At 44.2% G+C, this 21320-nt stretch overlaps 1 protein-coding gene across 3 annotated transcripts; it reads right to left on the reverse strand.

The window, feature by feature from the left end:
- Positions 1-664: 664 nt before the first annotated feature.
- On the reverse strand, positions 665-15622 carry rnf122 (ring finger protein 122). 3 transcript variants are annotated; one of them, XM_078239489.1, is made up of 7 exons: positions 14857-15615; positions 13439-13504; positions 10835-10991; positions 4392-4437; positions 3286-3327; positions 2995-3077; positions 665-2150 (listed from the first exon to the last, which is right to left on the reverse strand). In XM_078239489.1, the coding sequence occupies exons 3-7, from the start codon at positions 10942-10944 to the stop codon at positions 2036-2038; spliced, it is 396 nt and encodes a 131-aa protein (XP_078095615.1). In that variant the 5' UTR covers positions 10945-10991; positions 13439-13504; positions 14857-15615; the 3' UTR covers positions 665-2035. The 3 variants fall into 3 exon arrangements, with proteins under 3 accessions (XP_078095615.1, XP_078095613.1, XP_078095614.1); XM_078239487.1 differs by lacking the exon at positions 13439-13504 and having other exon boundaries at positions 14857-15622; XM_078239488.1 differs by lacking the exon at positions 13439-13504 and having other exon boundaries at positions 2995-3074; positions 14857-14998.
- Between the last annotated feature and the right edge of the window lie 5698 nt (positions 15623-21320).

Raw genomic sequence — 21320 nt, forward strand, 5'->3', positions numbered from 1 at the left:
GACCTACCTCGCATTAAGTTGATCTTTCTCTATGACTGTAACACTACATTCTGCACTCCTTTCCTTCTCGATGAACGGTGTGCTTTGTCTGTATAGCGCGCAAGGAACAATACTTTTCACTGTATACTAATACATGTGACAATAAATCAAATCAAATGAACAACTCAAATCCTTATTTTCTGCAGTTTGTCCCTTTCCTGGAGGAGAAATAAACAACACTGAAGAGTTGGAGAAGTCTGTCATCGAGCAATCTCAACATTTGAGAAGAACAGAATCAGGTTTCTCCAGCACACCGCAAAGCCAGTGCCTTCACCCAGCCCTTTTGCAGTGACTTTGTACGTAATGCTTGCACAATTGGATCTGCAAATAAAGATTTGGTTTGGCATCACATATGAGCTAACAGCAAGCTAAACAGTGAACAGTCGAATCCCTTGCTGAACATTCATCTGTCAATGCAACAGGAGAATACATCAGTATTTTCCAATATAGCTCCTTGCCAGGATACAGTGACACCAACACCATCTGATATTTCACTCGGAAAACCTTTGATGTGTGAGCCCGAACAACATACAGGGGACAACCCTGAACCTTAGGTTTCCTCTGTCTCAGGCTGCTTATCTGATCTCTAGTGCTGTGCAAAAGAAACCACACAAAAGTGTCAAAATACACTGGAGGCATATATTTATTAAAAGTATTTTACAACAAGAGAAAATCCTTCACAAAAGAAGGAACAGGTTCAAAGCACTTATTTAAAATATGTACAAAACAGTCGTGCCCAGTAAATAACAAAAGACGTGCAATATACAGCACGATTATCAGAGAGCTCCATGTTACAGCTCACTGCAGGGTGAAGCTCTCTCTCTCTGTTCTATTCTAACAACATGCTCTAATTCTGAGCTCAGAGGAGCACTTGCAGTCACATCAGCGTAACACTTCCATTCCCCAAAACAGCTGTCCTGACAGAGTCTTTGACTGAGACCTTTAATTCAATGTCACTTTGTGCTTGAGGGAGAGATGGTAGTTTATTCGAAGCAAGCAGGAAGATAGATCTCGACTTGAACGTGGCCGTTGGTTTATTTCTCAATCATGATTCTTGACGCAATTGTGCAATTTCCATTGCAGCCAGACACAGAGAATCACACTGAGTGAGTGGGAGCAAACGGACTCTTGTCTGACCCGATATGTGAACCGGTGATGCTCTCTCTGATGGTAGTACTGGATATTACCATGAGAGCAGCGTTAGATCCACTGCACTCCACTCAAGTGGGAATACGTCAGGTGAATGGAAGTTCGATGTGATCCCACCAACCTGCATGCAGTGATGTGGATGGATCAGCATGTATATGGGCAGGGTGTGGGAAGGGTAGTCTGGTCCGTGCACTGTGCACATGACAGCATGATCTTTGTGCTGTGTGTATGAATGGCCAGATTGATTTATATTGATTTCAGTGCAGTTCAGTGCTTTAACCTCATTGTTTCCCATTCCCATCTCCAAAACAATTCTGACTGAGTTAAACTCCATAGCTGCTGTATGTCCACTTATGCCTCATGCAAACAGCCAGTATCCACTTAGAAGGCGATTCGAACTTGGTAGTATATCTACCTGTGCAAAGCATCGCTGTTGAGCCTGCCCACACTGTTACACAGTTCTGAGTACACAATCAGAATGGAAACTCTCTCTAACCCATGGCACTGCCTAATTGCAGCACCAGGTATGGCACCAGTTGAGATCAGCCAACTCTGCACAGATCAGTGGCAGGCTGCTGTTGAGTATTAAAGAAATCAGTCAGAAACTATAAGGCTGGAAGTTGTTCTATTCCTCAGCAGATGTGTTGGAAGGGCTTGTGGAGAGAAGTCTTCCCCATAATTACCATTGCCAGGGTTGGTTCCAGCCACAGCATGTGGCATGGCTCAGATCCTCTCACACACACTCCTAGCTTCCAATCAAAAGTCAATCACAGTTTAAAAACAAATAGAAAACTCCTGTTTCTTGGCTATTCTGAGCTTCTGCTGTCCATATTGATTAGAACGCACATCAAACAAGTTCATCCAGGAGTGTGCCAATTGCTTGTTGCTGCTCTGGTGCTCCAGCAATAGGTTTGTTACACATTGGACAGACACAGCGGATTTCCAGCCACTTCACCAAGCACCTAGAGAACAGAAAAGAATCAGAAACCATGTTCAGTGAGGGGAAACATGATACAGAGTGAAATACAGCGTACGATGTAACGTCATACAAAATGAGACACTGAGTACAAGCGATGTGTCACCATAGTGTACAGGCGTACACAGTGAAACATGGCATAGAGGCAGTGCAATATTGTACTGAGGGAATTACAAAGTTAAAACACTGAGCTGAGTGAAGCACTATATTTCAGCAGTTCAACGCCAAGTTAAGTGGAATATTGGGTTCAAGAAAAACTATCACGCGTTTTACAACCTCTGGACCTTTCAAAGTGCTTTACAGTCAATTACTTTTGAAATGTAGTCCCTGCTGCAACACAGGGGACATTGTACAGACCACTGCATGGTGTACAGGCAATACAGTGTTGTACTGAACAAGACTGTGCCTGAAAGTGCGGCACGATGCAGAGAGGAACAGTGTAGGTAGTGTAACACTGTACAGAGTGCAACATTATACAAGGGAAACAGTGTGCAGACACTGTGTCACTGTATAGAACAAGACACTTTGGTGTGTCTCCCTAAGCATCAATTCAGTTGTCAGTGTGAACACCCAGCCTTGTCTGAAATTTACTGCATTGATCAAACTTGAGTCAGACGAATTGATTATGCAGACAGTGTGTCAGCGGAATCTGCTGCAACATTTCCACGTCATTGCCATTCTTTGACTGCAATGAATCGTTGTTCCGGCTGCTTTCCAGCTCTGTGCAGTATCTGTGTGCAGTATCTGTGGCCTGTTTGCTGCAAAGGGCTCAGCACAAAATTGCACTGGAGCGCAAAACACAACAACTGTTTGACTCAAAGGTTACTCACTTCCTGTGGAAGGCATGTTGACATGGTAACACTCCCAACTCCTCTTTAATCTTGAAATCCTCCAAGCAAACAGCACATGTCTGCTGTGGAATAAACAAAAATGGAGGTTTTCATTTCATTCTGTGTGAACTGGATTAAAATGGACACCTTCAATATTTGTCCTCCAATCATCCAAACATGACAAACATACTTCAAACAAACATCTGACACCCACAACACATTTACTTTGATACAACAAACTGCTGCAGAGCATGCAGCTCGACAACAAATATCAATAAAATTGTGACCTACCCCATGTAAATTCAGCTTCTTAGCATCTCCCCTTGTTATAACCTGAGGAGGCAGTGGAAGAAAGAAGCACATTCACAGTGAGAATGACAAGCCACATACCAGACCACAGTTCCAGCCATATTCAAGACTAAGTGGCTCATACATTTGTGAACACGAAGGGACAAAGGCATCTGGTGATCAGGCAGCAAAATGGAGTTGTGAGGTAGAAGATCGGCTATGATTTTACTAAATGGCAGAGCAGACTCGAGGGGCCATACTGCCTACTGCAGTTTCTAGCTCTTACATTAGATCAGCCTGGACTGAATGGGGGTGGCACGGTGATTAGCACTGTTGCCTCACAGCGTCAGGGACTCAGGTTTGATTCCCAGCTTGGGTCACTGTCTGTGCGGAGTCTGTACATTCTCCCCGTGCCCGTGTGGGTTTCCTCCGGGTGCACCGGTTTCCTCCCATAGTCCCGGTTAGGGTGCATTGGCCAGGCTAAATTCTCCCTCAGTGTACCCGAACAGACGCCAGAGTGTGGCGCCTTGGGGTTTTTCCACAGTAACTTCATTGCAGTGTTAATGTAAACCTACTTATGACACTGATAATAAATAAAATAAATAATGTCAGTTAAGTGTGTGATGCTCAATGTATTCCCACACATGGAGGGGAGGGGGCAAATATACTTGAGGGACTGGCTGACAACTGAGTGGCCAACAAATGGGCTACAAGTCCTAGGAGAACAGAAGTAATTTGGAAGACAGCCAGAGAGAATATGAATTGGTTTGAAAATAACACTGGCCTCACCACTGGTACTGTCAGGTTCTCCCTCCCCACTCTTCCCTCTGTGTTTCACTATCATCAGCGGTGCTGAAGAACTGGAGAGTCCTGAGTTCCAGACCTCTGCGATGCGACAATGAATTGTTGTTAGAAAGGGGTATGATTTTCAGCTTCCTTGCTCTTCCTTTTCCTTGACTCTACCCGCAGGGTAATACAGAGGGGAACCTTCCTTGTGGATGGACTGTCTGAGCTGGACTTTTGGCCACGGGATATTGGAGCTTTCATCTGATCAGCGAATTAGGTTGAGGTTTGAAGTCTAGTTCTGAGTTAGTTCCCTTTTTTCTTACCTCTTTGTATCCGTATCTCTCATTCTGTGCCTGGTGTCGGAGTTTACTGAAAGGAAACAGGTAGACAGTTAGTCATTCAGATCACAGGAAGCTAAGACTGTAGTTTATTTTTCAGAGCTGCATGGTATAATTTAACAGTCAACCTGACTTCACTGCTCCTAAAGGTCTGTCTGTAACTGGACACTCCCAGCAAAGGTGGAGTGATCACATTTTAACATTGACTGCTGCATCTTTGAAAATTAGCACCAAATTCTGGGGCAGCCCCAACACCCGACTGCTCTTATATATGAACAAGGGTTGCAGCCATGGACTGGTACACAGATATGGCTAAATTCTATGTCTATTTGTGATGAACATCAATATTTACGCATTCACGTATTTGCATCTGTATCATGAATTCTGTTACTCAGTTCTCCAGTTTAATACAATTTGTATTGTGGTATTTTTGTGTGTGTGAGATGTCTATGAAAATTCAACAATGTAAAGACACGTTGATGGATTTGTCGGGAGGCAGCAGCCGGACTAGGACCATGTGAAAAGTCTGAAACCCAGAATCCTGCATCCTCCACATCTTCTGACTGTGACTTGTCCATCTTGGTGGAGTAGAAAACCAACACCATAAAAACACACAGCAGCTTAAACAAGGCCACAGCGCAGCGCTTGGTGTGGTGGCCGGTTAGACTTGCTTATTCCAATGTGGAAGAGTTCCTGTGGGAGACAGAGGACAGGCAGAAGGTATTCTTTGAGGGTGGGGAGATGGAGGGCACAATGAGAGCAGATCAAGGATGGGGTCAGTGAAGTCAACACTAAGCTGGCTGGGGGTGGAAATTCCAATGTGTGGCCCTTAGCTGGCTGAAGGCACAGTTACCAATCACAGGGATGGAGGGAGGGGAGGATGGACAAGAGGTTCAGATCAGAAAAAATGAAAGTTTGGGTTAGAGCAAGAGAATGTCACAGAGAACGGGAGGGGCAATACCACTAAAGAATTTGACCTCAAAGAGGTGGATATAAAATCTGATGTTTTCAGGGACCGTGAGCCAATGTCATTCAGTGGACACAGGGGTAATGAATGAATAGAACTTAGAGCAGGATTGGATGTAAGTAGAGAACAGAAATATGTTGGAATAGTGAACTCTGGAGTTAACAAGTATGAATTAGGATTTCAGCAGCACAAGAACTGAGGTCGGCAATGTTACAGAGGTGGAACTTTGTGGTTTTTGACGGATCAGTTGGTACAGGGCCTCAAAACATGAGACCTCTTCATCACTGTGAGGAAGGAACTTCACAGATTCTGGGGAGAAAAGTCATTGAAGGTATTAAAGATTGGGTTGAATAGTTATTAGAACATTCTAGTACTCATCCTTAAAATCATAGGAAACAATTCACTCACTAAAACGTAGCTATCATACTGAGTGCAGCAATGTGTTGTTGATTCTCCTTGTCTTCCCAGTAGGATAATTGAAGTGGTACAGCATTGAGTTGGCTTGTACTTGGTGGCTGCATTTGCACACATTTACCAACCCACTGCTGTTGCTGTCTTGGGGTCTACATCTTGCCAACCCAAGCAAAATTGAAGTCAATGAGAATCAGAGGGTTGGAGTCATACCCAGGTCAAAGGAAGATGGTTGTCGTTATTAGATGCCAATCATGACAGCCCCAGAAGATAGCTGCATAAGTTCCTCAGGATAGTGTCCTCGGCCCAACCATCTTCAGCTCCTTCATCAATGACCTGTTCTCCAACATCAGGTCAGAAATGTGAATGATCGCTGATGAGTATGTTCCATTCTCGCAGCTTCTCAGATACTGAAGCAATCTGTGCCTGCAAGCAGCAACAACTGGACAACATTCAGCTTTGAACTGATAAGAGGCAAATCCATGCTATTTAAATGGCAGGCAGCGACTATTGCAAGCAGAGAGGATCTAACCACCAACCCTCGACATTCAATGGCATCGCTGTCGCTGAATGCCCCATGATCAACATCCTGGGGGTTACCATTGACCAGAACCTAAACTGCTTACCATATAAATATGCTAACTGTAAGAGCAGGCCAGGGACTGGGAATATTCTATGATGAATAACTCACTTGACTCCCTAAAACCTGTTCACAAGGCACAAGTCAGGGATGTGATGGAATACTCTTCACATGCCTCGATGAGTGCAGCTCCAACAACACTCAAGAAACTCGACACCATCCAAGGTAAAGCATTCCACTTGATCAGCACCCCATGCAACACCTTAAACATTCACTCTCTCCTCCAGGGATGTACAGTAGCAGCAGTGTGTACCGTCCACAAGCAATTCACCATGGCTCCTTTGACAGCACCTTCCAAACCCGCCACCTCTACCACCTCAGCAAACAAGGGCAGCAGACACATGGGAATGAATATCACCATCTGTAAGTTCCCCTCCAAGTCACTCACCACCCTGACTTGGAAATCTATTGCTGTTCCTTCAGTGACGTTGGGTCAAAATCCTGAAATCCCCTCTCCAAAAGTACTGCTGGTTGAAGAAGATAGTTCGTCACCTGCTCAAGGGCAATAAAGGATGGGCAACAATGCTGACCTTGCCTGTGACGCTCACACCCTGAACAAGGATGGCCATTCGGTCCATTGTGTCTGTGTCAGTGTCAGCTCTCTAAAAGAAACCACGAATTAGTTTCACTCACCTGCTCTTTGCTCATAGCCCTGCAAATATTTCGGCGTTCACATTCTGCAGAAGCACTCTGAATGCTTTCGCTGAGCCGGGCAGTGGTCTCTGTCTGCCTGCAAACCGCAGTGATTCTTTAAGGACTAGTTTGACTGATGAACTGCTGTTATGTTGGCTCATTAAACTGCTGCGGGCCTTTAAATCCAGCAGCAGCAAGCAGGTTTCCACACTCAGTCAGCAATCCTCTACCGAGGAGATCATGCAGATGATTGAAATGAAGCTAACTCTGGAATCTGCAGCAGAATCAGCTCACCTTAATTCTGAGAGGGTGCGAACAGCATTGCACCCAGGGAAATTCAACTAAGTGGAAAATCTAAGCACTTCACAAACACACGGAGAGATCTTATCTTGGTTCAATGTTCTCACATAGGAGTGTAATGTCACACAAACCCAGTTTTTCAATGCTGCAGCTGTGTGAAGAGGGTTAAGTGTGAGGTTAAGTGTGAGCTAAATCCATTCCTAACAGTAACGAGCTGTACCTTCTGCCAAGAGAGCTCAAAATAGCCCTGAAAATTTGATAGCAGCCTGCTGCCTTTAGTCCAATTGTTTGACTCAGGAAGTTGACTTTAATTTGCAGGATGTGTTCCAAGTTTCCGGCACCTTGACAGGCCTGTACATCAAGTTCCCAGGCCAGACACAGGAAGCACAATAATCCAAGAAAAGAATCAGGTTCAGAGGCAACTGTTTACTCGCAAGGACCAGGTAGTGGTGGCACTCTGCTGTGCCAGGATTAGCAGCACAGTGTAGAAGGGAAACCTTCTGCACTGTAATTAGTAAGATTCTATCAATTGCTGCCAAGCACAGTCTGATCCAGCTCCTGCCTTAGAACAGTCATAAAGCCCAGCCTGTTCCATTTTTATTTTGTAAGGACGAAGCTCCAATGAGTTGATATAGCTACCAATACCAAGTCCTGTCTTGGACTCATCACTTTAAGAAGAAGTCAAAGACGTCGAGAGTTAAAACCTATCTACTTCCGTAGCCTCTTCCTGCCTGAGGAGTCTTGGAGATCTCTATGCTTGTCCAATTCTGGCGTCTTGTACATCCCCAATTTTAATCACCCCCACCTTGACGGCTGTGCCTTCAGCTGTCTAAGTTCTAAGCTCTGGAATTCCCCACCTACCCTCTCAGTCTTGCTACCTCCCTCTCCCTTCCTTAAAACTTATCTCTGTGACGAAGCCACTGGTTATCGCTCCCTCTTCCAGCAATGATAATAACTTCTTAATTGTCAAATTTTGTTTGATAATACTCCTGTGAAGTGCCTTGGAATGTTTTACTATGTTAACTGCAATCTGTTGTTGAGTGTGCAGTAAATTCTGGAGTTTTGGACCACAGATGATCACTCAACTCATTTTATCTGACTTGCTGAAACAACTGTGCTCTTCTATTCCATTCTCTGCTCTGTCACCATATCCTTTTCAATTTCTCTTCGTCGAATATTTATCCACTTTCTTCTTAAAGCTTTTGTGAATTGTGCTTCCACCATGTTTTTTGCTTGGAAATTACATGCTTTAACAATCTTTTGCATCAAGAAGTTCTTTGAACCTTTTCCTTCGTCCTTTTGGTAATCATCAAGTCTACCAACCAACTGACCCTCATAATATTGAGTGCGATGGTCAAAACTTCTCCAAATCATAGAGTTTCTAATCTCTCCTCATATTTAAAATTATTCCTTCCGGGAAATGACTTTGGGACTCACTCAACATCTTTGAGATTTTTTTTTCAAAAATAAAATGTGCATCTTAAGACATCATGCATTACACTGTGTGATTTTACTGTCGCTTAATTTTCAAGCACTATCTCACTACCTGCCCTTCCACTGTAAAATACAAATTGTGGCTGACAAAGTGTCCAGTGGCTTTCATGACCCCAGGGTGCCCAAAGTGAACCTCCCACAGTCCAAAGATGTGCGGGTTAGGTTGATTGGCCATGCTAAAATTGCCCCTTAGTGTCCTGAGATGCGTAGGTTAGAGGGATTGGCGGGTAAATATGTAGGGATATGGGAGTAGAGCCTGGGTGGGATTGTGGTCAGTGCAGACTCAATGGGCCAATGGCCTCTTTCTGCACTGTAGGGTTTCTATGATTCTACGAAGTGTTATCTGGCCAACCAAGTGGACTGGGGTTCAATTCCAGCCTAAGGTGACTGTGTGCGGAGTTTGTATGTTCTCCCCGTGTCTGCGTGGGTTTCCTCTGGGTGCTCCCGTTTCCTCCCGCAGCCCAAAGATGTGCGAGTTAGGTGGATTGGCCATTCTAAATTGCCTGTTAGTGTCAGCAGGATTAGCAGGGTAAATACGTGTGGTTACGGGGTTAGGGCCTGAGTGGGATTGTGGTTTGTGCAGGCTCGATGGGCCGAATGGCCTCCTTCTGCACTGTCAGGCTTCTATGTTTCTATGCTCTCTGTTGTAATATAGGAAACATGGCAGCCAGATTGCACACAGTGCCTCTAAAAATGACAGTGTAATAAATGACCAGATAGATAGCCTCAGTGATGTGTGTTGGGAGACACATGTCAGCCAGGGCCCTGGGATAACACCCTTTCTCTTCTTTGAGACAGTGCCTTGGGAACTTGTACATCTGTTCAGGAGGGCAGATGGGGCATCAGTTTAAACCCTTGTCCAGAAGTTGGTGCCTCTGACTCTGCAGCTGTCTCTTGGTAACACACTGTCTGGCTAGATTTTGTGGTCATGTTTCTGGGGCCAACAATCTTTTCACCGAGAGGTGAGTGGGATTGCTACCTCGAAGCCACAGCTGAAAGCTCATAATTTATGTAAGGTTAGCATCACCTCTTTGCTTTTGGTATCTATACCTCTATTTATAAAAGCTAGAAAGCCACATAATTTATTTTATGCACCTTTACCAACTTGTCATGTAGCTTGGTGTCAAATTTGTTCCCGGAAAGCCTTGGGATGTTTTATTGCTTGAAAGGCTGTACACAAGTGCAATTTGTTGATGTCATCTGTATAAGGGACAGAAAGGCACTCGTCTTTCTGTTAACATTTACCAATGGGAGTCTCAGTTCTATTCCAGTGTGGGCAATGCGAAAGTGTATTTACAGATCATGGAACAAATTTATGAGAGAAATATGAAATGGTAGAGAAGGGACACCCTCCTACCCCTTTCAGTTTCCTTTCAGTTTCCTGCAGGTTCTGTACAGAATTCAGAGAGTTCATAGCAGCTGTCTGAACAGCCTTTTCTTATAAACACAATGGTTGTTTCCTGCCCATCTAATTGCTGAGCATTTCTGCTTTGCCTGCCTTCAGAATATAAATACCTCGTGCCTCAAGGGAGCTGCATTGTTATCTATCCTCATGGGGTTAGAGTACAACTTTCAGAAACAGGGCATTGCGTATCTCAGCCAGTAAAAATAATGACCAACAGCACCACACGCTTACACAAAGCGAGCAGAGGAAAGACCTGCAGGGGAAGTAATACAAATCATAGCTTGGCAGCAATTCAAGAGGCGGACACTGGCCTTTCACCTCTGCGATCTGGGTACAAAACCCACCAAGACTGTTCCTAATTTGGCAACCTCAGGATGGCTGGTGTGCGCAGTGGAAAAATACCACTGGTGCAGTCAGGCTATTCTTCGAGGTCAAGGTGAATTGGCGAACATAACTTCAGTGAGGCTTGATGTGGATACCACTGTGCCCCAGCATTAACATATGTATGTACTGCCCAGAAATAAACGTTAAAATTAAGGAAACTGGGTAAACGCTGCAAACAGCCGGATGAGAGTTACCTGATAAAATAACAGCAGAATATCAGACTGAGCACAAAGACAAAGATTCCAGTGCCGAATATCACCATGTAGATGTTCAACGGAAGATCCTGGAAGGTTATTGGAGGCATCGTGCACGATTTATTCGAGTAAATCAACCCCAATCCACAGAAACATCCTGGGAAAATTAGAGAAACAGAAGTGAGACATTGATGGTTACTATGGATCAAAACCTTAATTTCCCTCCCATAAGCTTCTGACTGATGTTAACAGATTTGTGGAACATAGGAGCATAGGAATTAGGAGCAGAAGTAGGCAAATTCAGCCCTTCGAGCCTACTCCGCTGTTCAATCAGACCAGGGCTGAGATCTTCCTGGTCTCAAATCCACCTCCCTACCTGTTCTCCATATCCCTTTAACCCCTTTTTATTAGAAATGTATCTATCTCCTTCTTCAAACCATTCCACCGCGCTATGGGGCAGCAAGTTCCACAAATTCACCACCCTCTGCGAGAAATCTACCGCCTCTCAACTTATACCTGTGACCTCTTGTTCTAGATTGCCTCAAAAGAGGAAACATTTGGGACATGTTTACTTTATCAATCGCATGGTGGCACAGTGGTTAGCATTGCTGCTTCACAGCACCAGGGACCTCGGTTCAATTCCTGACTTGGGTCACTGTCTGTACCAAGGCTGCACATTTTCCCCGTGTCTGCATGGATGTTCTCCGGGTGCTCCAGTTTCTTCCCACAGTCCAAAAGACGTGCTGGTTAGGTGCATTGGCCGTGCTAAATTCTCCCTCAAGGCACCCGAACAGGCGCTGGAGTGTGACAACTAGGGGATTTTCACAGTAACTTAATTGCAGTGCTAATTAAGCCTACCTGTGACACTAATACTTAAACTTAAAAACTTTAAAAAATTTTATAAACCTCGATCAGATTCCCCTCTCATCCTTCTAAACTCCAGCGAGGACAAGCCCAAACTGTTTAATCCCTCCTCATACATCGTCCCCGGATTCGCCAGAATTTCCTCTGAAATGCCTCGAATGCCTCCACATCCTTCCTCAAATAAGGAGACCAAAGCTGGACACAATACTCCAAATGTGGTCTCACCAACAGTCTATACAATTACAACAACACTTCTCTACTCTTATACTCCAGTCCCTTTGTGATACATGCCAACATTCCATTTGCCTTTTTTATTATATGCTGTACCTGTATACCAACTTTCTGCACTTCATGAACATAGACACCAGTTCTCTCTGCCCAGATGCATTTTGAATCTGCTTTCCATTGAGGTAATAATTTGCCTTTGTGCACATAATTCTTTCCCTTGTAAATTTTCTGTCAGTTTTCCTGAAGGAACTGTCACATGCTGCCTATCCTATTATTTATGCACAAAACAGTCTATTCCACCCTGGGAGGAATTCCAGTCACATCCACACATATTAAGTTTCCACTGGGGGCAGGAGCAGGATTCAGGACGAGGAGATCTGGCTGATTTTACCTTCCAAAGGCAATTGTGTCCACTCCCACTGCATTGGAGACCAGTCAACCCACCAAAGGATGTGACTTTAAACAAAACTTAGATACCCAAGTGAAGTGCCAAGACCTATGGTGCAGGACACGAATAAAGTTGACAAACGTAGGAGGTAAGATTAGATAAATCAAGAGATAATGTAGACATTTGGTTTTTACAGTCTGCAGATTGTAGAAGAAAGGAAGCTGTGAACCACCTCCGATCACTTGGGACATCCTGTTTCTGAGAGGAATGTATGGTTCCCACCAAAGGGAGTCAGAGACAAACCACCACCCAGTTCTGGAGCATGTGAATATCTCTCAGTAAGCCTGATGTACACAGCAACGCAGCATCTGCATCAAACCAAATCTGCTCTGAAATTTAGCCTTCATTATCATTCTTGTAAATGACGTCAAACATGATATGGTAGCAATGGTTACATTGCTGGACTAGACATGGAGACGTGAGTTCAAATCTCACCACGGCAACTGGGGAATTTAAATTCAATTAAATAAACTGGCATTAAAAAAATGCTGCAATCAGCAATGATGACCATGAAACTCCCAGATTGCGGTAAAGGCCTATTTGGTTCACTGATGTCCTTCAGGGAAGGAAAGTTTCCATTCTTACCTGGTCTGGCCTGTCTATGACTCCAGCAAAACTTTTTTGACTCTGAACTGACATTTGAAGTGGCACAGTAGACCACCCCAGTTGTATTTAATGGGATGGCTCACCATCACCTTCCTTCTCAAGGGCAATTAAGAATGGGCAAAAAGCCAGCAATGCCATAGAGGAACTAAAAAATAAACTAAAAAAAACTGTTGTTGGTAATAAATAAGTTGGAGGAGTGCACCAAAACACAGGAAGACATAAACAAAGGATGGAAAGTGATATGCAAGAGCAAAATGTGGGGAGGTTAATTTTGGTGGGAGGAATAAGGAAGCGAGTTATTACGAGGAAGGCAAGAAACAATAGGATGCAGGAATGAGGAGATCCGGGCATACAGATATATAAATCAGCAACACAGTGGTGTCATGTTGGATAAACCATTAAGAGTGCCAACAAAGCACAAACACAAAAATTCATCTCGAGAGGCATATAATACCAACCTTAACTTTCCATAAAGCCTTGGTTAGACCTCACTTAATTTGCTGTGCCTGGTCCCTGCTTTCATTCTACAAAAAGAATATAGAAGCACTGGAGAAAGTGTGGAGAAGATTCACAAAGATGTTACCAGAATTGAGAGGATGTAACTATCAGGAAAGGTTGACCAAACTTGGGCCCCTGTCTGTAGATAGAGTTCTACGCAATGATGATTTTTTGAAAAAGTTTTTAAAGTTTATTTATTATTATCATAAGGAGGCTTATGTTAACACTGCAATGAAGTTACTGTGAAAATCCCCCAGTTGCCACACTCTGGCGCCTAGGGAGAATTTAGCATGGCCAATGCACCAGATGGGGAGAAACCGTTTCTACTTTTGGATGAACAGGGGGGTATAAATACAAGACAGCCATGAACAGACCTAATGAGGGTCTCAGAGGAATTTCTCTCTCTCCACGAGGGTGGGAAGAAGTGGGAGGAGAGCCATGTGGGTTGAATGGCCTATTTCTGTGCTGGGGACTATGTAAATTACTGCACATTTACCGAGTGACAATCAGATTTTGCACTGGTGCTGGTTCTCACTTTTATTTCACCCCTGGGAAGCAATGACGGCATGACGTAGGAGACAATAGTCATGGAGCATACAGCGCAAGAAAGGCCCTTTGGTCCATCGGGTCTGTACCGTCAATAACTACCACTAAAGACGCACAAATTCCATTTTCCTGCATTTATCCCATATCCTTGAACGTTATGATATTTCAAGTGCTTATCCAAATATTTTTAAAATATTCATTCTGGACAGCATTTCACTTGCTAGGTTTAATATACATATTATACTTCAACACACATTGGATCTGTACTAAGAAGCAGTGTATTTCTATGCTAATATACAGTGCATATACTGTTACACAATCTCTAATCATAAGGGCCTAAAAATCTCTATATTGCTTGGCAGGCATTTCTGTAAACAAATTCTCTCTCTTGAAGCCCTTCTTCTCTCCATTCTCCATCCCCTGGACCCCGCTGCACTGAACCTGACTGGAGTCGAACTGCATCGTTCAGTCAGTGAGCCCCGATACTTTGTTCTGCCTCTGGACGCTGAGGGGTGCATTCCTCTCACCACAACAGACCGTGGCTCCCATTCTTTGGAGCCCAGTCAGTCAGCTCCCCAGCCTGCATTCCTCCCAGTCTGAAGCCCCGTTGAGCAGTGGCTGTTTTCCCTGTCTCCCTGGTCGGGCACACTGCTGTTGTCTGCGGTCCACCCCGCACACAAAAGGCTTTGCCTTGGCGAGAAGGGGAATCCGTCCTTCTCACTGTCCTCGGCAGCTCGGGGCTTTCTCTCTCCCATTCACCATCATATCACAAAACAAGATGCACAGACCCCTCGATTTCAGCCAGCAAACTGAACAAAGAGATCCACCTTACCGTTACACCACTGGAAAGGGTGCATCAATAGTCCCGGGTGCTGCTCTCAACACACAATGAGGCGGGGTGGGTGGGCTGTGAGTGAGGCAGGCGGCGGAGACTGGCTGTGCCTGTGTGTCTCTCTCTCTCCCTCCCTCACAGCAGCGCCAAGTCTGCCTCACACTCTGAAAACTGACTGGTAAACCCCAGGGAGACCCTCTGCTCAACACAGCGCAGGGCCCGCTGAATGGCTGGCTGCCTGGCACACTTCCCCTTGTCTCTCTCCACACCGAGTGCAACGTTGCTGGAGCCCAAATTCTTCCTCTTCCTTTTCCAGTCAAGGCCAAGTGCGTGTATCTTGTGCTCGCCCCACGCCTCCGGCTGACAGTCGGAGACTCAGAGCAGCGCCCGGGTTCGAATCAAAACACGTCAAGAGAGAGACCAGCACAGCAGATGTGCAGACAGTTCCCACCCACCTCCGAGCACTAGCCTTGCCCTGCTTCTTTGTGGGTGACCAAATCAACAAAAGGGGGAATAAATGAAAAGGCAACCCCTTAAAGGGATACTGCGTCAAAGTAAGCAGAGTCAAAGGCAAGCTGAAACATCAAAAACTAAATGATTGAAGAGGTCGATGAAACATCCCAGTCTCCCTGATGCCCACTGGGCATGGGACGCCTCGATCACGCCAGCAGACACCACATATCCCCTTTCCAGAGACACCTGCCAGCAAACATAGCTGCAGAAGACAGTCAGTCGAGTTGGATGATCCCTTGACTGCCCACTCTCTGAACCTATTACACGCCTCTTGTGAGTGTGAATGTCAGAATGTGTCTTTGCTGCACCAATGAATGTCCAAGACAAGCAGAAACTAACAGCTCCACTCTGCTGCTTTCGGATTGTAGCACTTCCTGAACTTATTTAAAGTTGTGATGCTCCAACACCTCCCAATCCCCATCATATCATCTCAGGATATGCTTGTCCAGATGTGTATCCCTGAGGACAGTCAGAGTTTTAACAACACCAGGTTAAAGTCCAACAGGTTTATTTGCTAGCAAATGCCATTAGCTTTCAAAGCGCTGCTCCTTCGTCAGATGGAGTGGAATCTGCAGATTTCCACTCCATCTGACGAAGGAGCAGCGCTCTGAAAGCTAATGGCATTTGCTAGCAAATAAACCTGTTGGACTTTAACCTGGTGTTGTTAAAACTCTTACTGTGTTTACCCCAGTCCAATGCCGGCATCTCCACATTATCCCTGAGGACACAGGCAAGGGACCAGGTATCCAGGTGTTTCCAGGACATACATTCCAGTGGAGCATTCTGGTTCCACTCTGGGACTATCCCAATCACATCAACTGTAATTCCAGGGGGTAGTCACAAAGATTAAACTCAATGGGGGAGAGTGTCCTGTATCAAGTTATGGAGCCTGTTACAACGGGGTGCTGGGAAATGCAGATGATTTCCCCGGGAAGCAAACCGACTCAAACATCAACTGCAGCTAGAGGATCATCAACTCGGTGAAAGAGGCTCTTTGGTGTGTCCAAAACTTGTTGGTCTTCCAGGGCAAAGATTAGATGTTGTAGACTGGCACATTCCAAGGACTACGTGCTGGGGAATGTGCTCAAGCTTGGGGCAGCGGCTGAAGAGGTACAATGGGGAAAGGTCATTGTTTAAGACTCTGCAGCCTCAGGCTATATGACTCACATTGAATGCATACAGCAAAAATTATATGTGTCATAATTGTATTGTATCCTCAGAGTGCAACATAAATTATATAAATAATTTGAATATTATTGCACTTCCTGTAATGACCATTTTGAAATGTTTATATTGTTCTTTTTATTGTATTGGAGCACCTTAGAGTGCAACATAATCTATGCAGAAAATGTAAATATCCTTGTACTTTCTATAAATACTATTTTGAATTGTCTTGTGATGTTCCTTTCAATTGTGAGGGACTAAAACCCACTCTGTATATTTTGGTTACAAAATATATAGAAATACGCTCCTTGCTATCTCCAAAATTTCAAACTGAACAAAGATCTAAAATGGTTGAATCTATGTCTGTCTGTGACCCCTGAACAAAGGAAGTGACCTGACAATATCGGAGAAACTCACACCTCATTATTCCTGTAGAGCCACAAATAACCCCACTGTGGTCTACAGATGTCAAATTCAAATGGAGTTTTGAGAGGCAATCTGCATTTCATAACCCACGCTGGCCAACAGGAATCTACTTATCTGCAAAGACAAAGGGCTCTGCAACCTTCCTTTCAATTCTTAATGATTAAGACATTTAGAAATCTCGGGAGCCCAAACAAGGATACACATCCACGTTCAAAGACAGTGCGGAGAGGTGAGAACCTGCAAAGTTGCCTTTTTACTATCTGACTAGCAGCTTCACAGACAAAGAGCTCTTGCACAGGTTGGAAACCTGATCCTATCTATACTGCTTCTGCTGGCTATTCTGTACCATCACCTACGAGACTGATTTATCTCTGCATGTCTGTCTCATCACGTGAAATCAACACCACCAGAAAAGTGAATTATCCAACATCTGTTTTCAGCTCAATGACCTCTGTGAATAAATACCTCATTGGACTTTGATTCTGGAACGCCTGAGACAATATTTCATTTGTCTCTGCACTGTAAATCTTCCTTTCCTCTGTCCCTCTTTTATGGTATGAATGCAAAGGAGACAACGTTACGACCATCCTGTCATATTTTGAGTGTGTGGAACTAAGCACATCCTTTGGGTTCATCCTCTCTCAAGTTCACGGTGGGGAAAACTAGCTCACAGCAAAACTGGGGAAATAACCCACTGCTTATAAAGGAGGAAGTAAATCCAAAACACCATTTTGTTCATGGGCAAGCGATGAGAGGACAAATTAATGCTTTTTAAATTAAGCCCTTTCCAGTCTGCAATAAGATATTTCATGAAAAAGTATATTTTTGAAAAAAAAAGGGCAAAGAAGACTACCAGCTAGGCAAGATATGGTGAAAAGCTAAAGAGGCAATGATGAGACTGTGAATGGGAAGACGAGTAAAAAGCAGAGAGCTGCAGGAACAGGCTGGGGGAGAATGAAATGATCCATCTGTTTTGTGTCACACATTAAGCTCAATTTTCTAAATGCAGGTTTCCAAAATAGAGCAGCACACACTGGAGAAATACAGCAGCAAACTGCAGGCTTCCTTTGATTTCTATCCACACTGCCCAGAAAATCAAGAGAGGAGAGTCTGTGATTTACTGGTTGGTGTCCCTTGGCACCAAGGGAGACTCAAAGTATATTCAGGCAACCCGCCTGGGGAAAACAGTATCCAGGAATAACAGACAATTCTGGATTTTGAATTGCTTAAATCAGCTAAACTATTCAGTCATGGAAGGTTGGAACAGAATTTCAGGAATGATTTGGGGAGTTATGATAGGTCACAGACCTGAAAAGTTTATTCTATATCTTCCTCCACAGCTGCTTCTAGACTTGCTGAGTGTTTCCAACATTTTATGCTCTTATTTCTGATTCCAGTGTTACAACCATAGCAGATGTTATTATTGAGCAAGTCAGACTCGACTGAAGTCTGTCTCACTGTTCACAAATCCTTTTTCTTTGTTTGGAAAATGAGGAGGAAGAGGTACTGACCCTAAAATCATAGAACTCCAGTAACATGTTTAGAAATTTAGAAATTAAAAGAGATAGTGAAAAAAACTTAGCCACACAAGATTAAAGTTACACAATTTTATAGAACAAGCCCAAAAAAACCTGAAGGTAAAGGCAAAAAGCTGCTGGAGGATGCTGGAATCGGAAGCAAAAACAGAAAATGTGGGAAAATCTCAGCAGGTCTGACAACATCTGTGAAGAGAGAATAGAGTCAACGTTTCAAGTCTGGATGACCCTTCATTGAAAAACCCCTGCTTAGTTAAAAGTACACAACTAAACCTCTTTGACAACAGAACCCTTGGAGATTTTAACCATAAAAATCCAGAGAGTCACGTGATATAAGCATGGGAACAGTTGCATTTTTGCTGGTGCTGCTCATCTTTCAATACTTTTGTTTGGTGATGGGGAGCTGAATTAAGTCAAGAAAATCCTTGTTTGATTTAGACAGTTGGAGATGGCCAGGGTGAGGTCCAGTTTGCAGTGATGGTTTCGCTGGTGTGCGGGCCTTGGTGATGGCATAACCATCGAGATGATGGCTGCTGTTGTGAGTGAAGTTGTGGATGACTGTCTCGGCTCCCGGCATAGATTATTGGTGCTCATATTGACTAACTGTGCGATATCCTAAATAAAATGGGAAGAGAAATCTGTCAGTCAAGGGGTCAGTTTCCTCTGTGGGGGCTTATCTTCAGTCCTTGTAAATCTTGCTGCATGGTATTTCGAACTTCCTGGTTGATTTGAGGAGATGGGGCTGGAGAGGGAGCATTCAAGGGGAGCTGGGGATAAATTCTCAACCAAATTTGAGAACTGGCTGCCATGCTTTCACAATCTCGATTTGATGGCTGGGTGTTTCGAGTTCGATGGAGCATATTGTGCTCGGTCTCTGGGTTGGTTAAAGAGTCTGACCACCGGTCTTACATTGTCTTGTCCTTTGTATTCATTGAGAAGGGCTGGAGGCCACTGGACGCGATGGGTCTTTGCAACCCGCCGGGATCTAAGTTTCTCTTTACCAGGGCTTCAGGATGACGACATGGCGGAGGTGCAAAGGCTCTGGTGAAACTTTGGATAGATCTTTGATTTTTCTCAATAATTCTGTCATGGCTTTGGCCTTTTCAAGATCCATGGATAGTTATATTTATCCTGCAGTTCATCATTAATGCTGAATTTTGTTCCCTTGTGATTATACTCCTGATTTTGTTTTAGTTCTTTATCCTGACAAGAGTGTATGATATATGAGCACAGAGGTGTATATCGCCTGATATCCTGGTGCATTGCGAAAATCAAGATTGTTCATTTTTTCTCTTTGATGTTACTCGTCCACCGGCATGCTTCATTTCCAACAGTGGAACAAGGAAGGACTTAGTTTAATGTGCATCACCGTTTGCATTCAGACTTGGTTTTGATGTATGATACCCAGGCAACGGGGTGGGTAAGAGGGTCTGCTCATGCTGCTTCTGGCTTCTGGCCCAGTGTCAAATTCTAATTCTTAGGTTTCAGTGTTTGCAATACAGAGATATTTTCCTGCTTGGGGAGTGTTTGTGGGTCTCCTTCTTTCTATTGGGGATCATGCTGAGTTTGTTAAAAAGCAAATTACTGTTGGAACCTGAAACCAAAAGAGAAAATGCTGAAAAATCAGTCTGCGCGCAATCGGGACCCTGACCTTCCTGTTGCTCGCCATTTTAATACACAATCCTGTTCCCCTGCCCACCTCCACCCCTTTGTTTTCATCTTATTTCATTTTTTACTGTTCTCTTCCTTTTATTTCTTTGTCTTTCTTCATTTTTCTTCTCCCCCCCACTCTTTCCCCCTACTTTATCTCCCCTTTCCTTACCTTTTCTCCCCCTTTGCTTCCCCCTTTTTCTCTATTTTACCTCTCTCCCACCCATTCTCCCCCTCTCCCCCACATCTTCATCTGTCACAGCTTATCCTCTGATTTCAGCTTCTCTGCCGTTTGGCCATTCACACACTTTATTCTCTCTATGGACTGCCATTAGCAGTGGTTTCCCCTGGTTTCTGTGGCTATGACTCATCTTTCATTCCCTCCCCCTGCAGTATAAATATCTCCCACTTTCTCTGCCTTTTAGCTTTGACAAAGGGTCGTCTGGACTCGAAACATCAGCTCTTTTCTCTCCTTACAGATGCTGCCAGACCTGCTGAGATTTTTCAGCATTTTCTCTTTTGTTGTATGACATGAGAGTTGTGTGGTATTTACCTGCTTTTTATGTGCTCTATTTTTTGCATTTACACTGAGGGAGTATATTTTTTTGGTACCTTTCACTTTAGTCATAGATGAGTAGTGCCACAGTGCCACAGGATGGTGGGTAGGTGGTTTGGTATAGACGTGGCTAGTATGGTCTTATAAGTCCTCATTGTAGGCAAGGAAAACCCCTGTTAGAACCATCGGTGTCGCATTTTTCTTTTGCACTTTCATTATTTTGGGATTAAGGAATCCTTGCTTGCCTCCTATGAGTGTACAGACAGATCATGTACGCCAGAAAAGACTGAGCTTTTTTTTTTAGTCATTGACACCTCTGGTGTTGGAGTAAGGGGAAATATGCATGCCCGGGCATGGTTGGCTAAGCCTTGGTGAAGGATATCCACGAGACATCCATGTGCTTGCAGGTTAAAAAATAGTCGCTCTCTCTCTCGCTCTCTGATAGCTGGAAGCAAGTCACGAATCAGTTGAAAAGGAAACAATTCCTTTCAGCTAACCTGCAGAACCAAGAATTAACCCAGCTGCTCAACTGCCAGAATCAGTCCTAATCGAATCACCCAACTTAATGCCTGCAACATTTCACCATCTACTCCTCACAGACAAGCCAAAGACCGATTCAT

This window comes from Mustelus asterias, chromosome 22 (assembly GCF_964213995.1).
Source record: "Mustelus asterias chromosome 22, sMusAst1.hap1.1, whole genome shotgun sequence".
In the NCBI taxonomy this organism is placed as follows: Eukaryota; Metazoa; Chordata; class Chondrichthyes; order Carcharhiniformes; family Triakidae; genus Mustelus; species Mustelus asterias.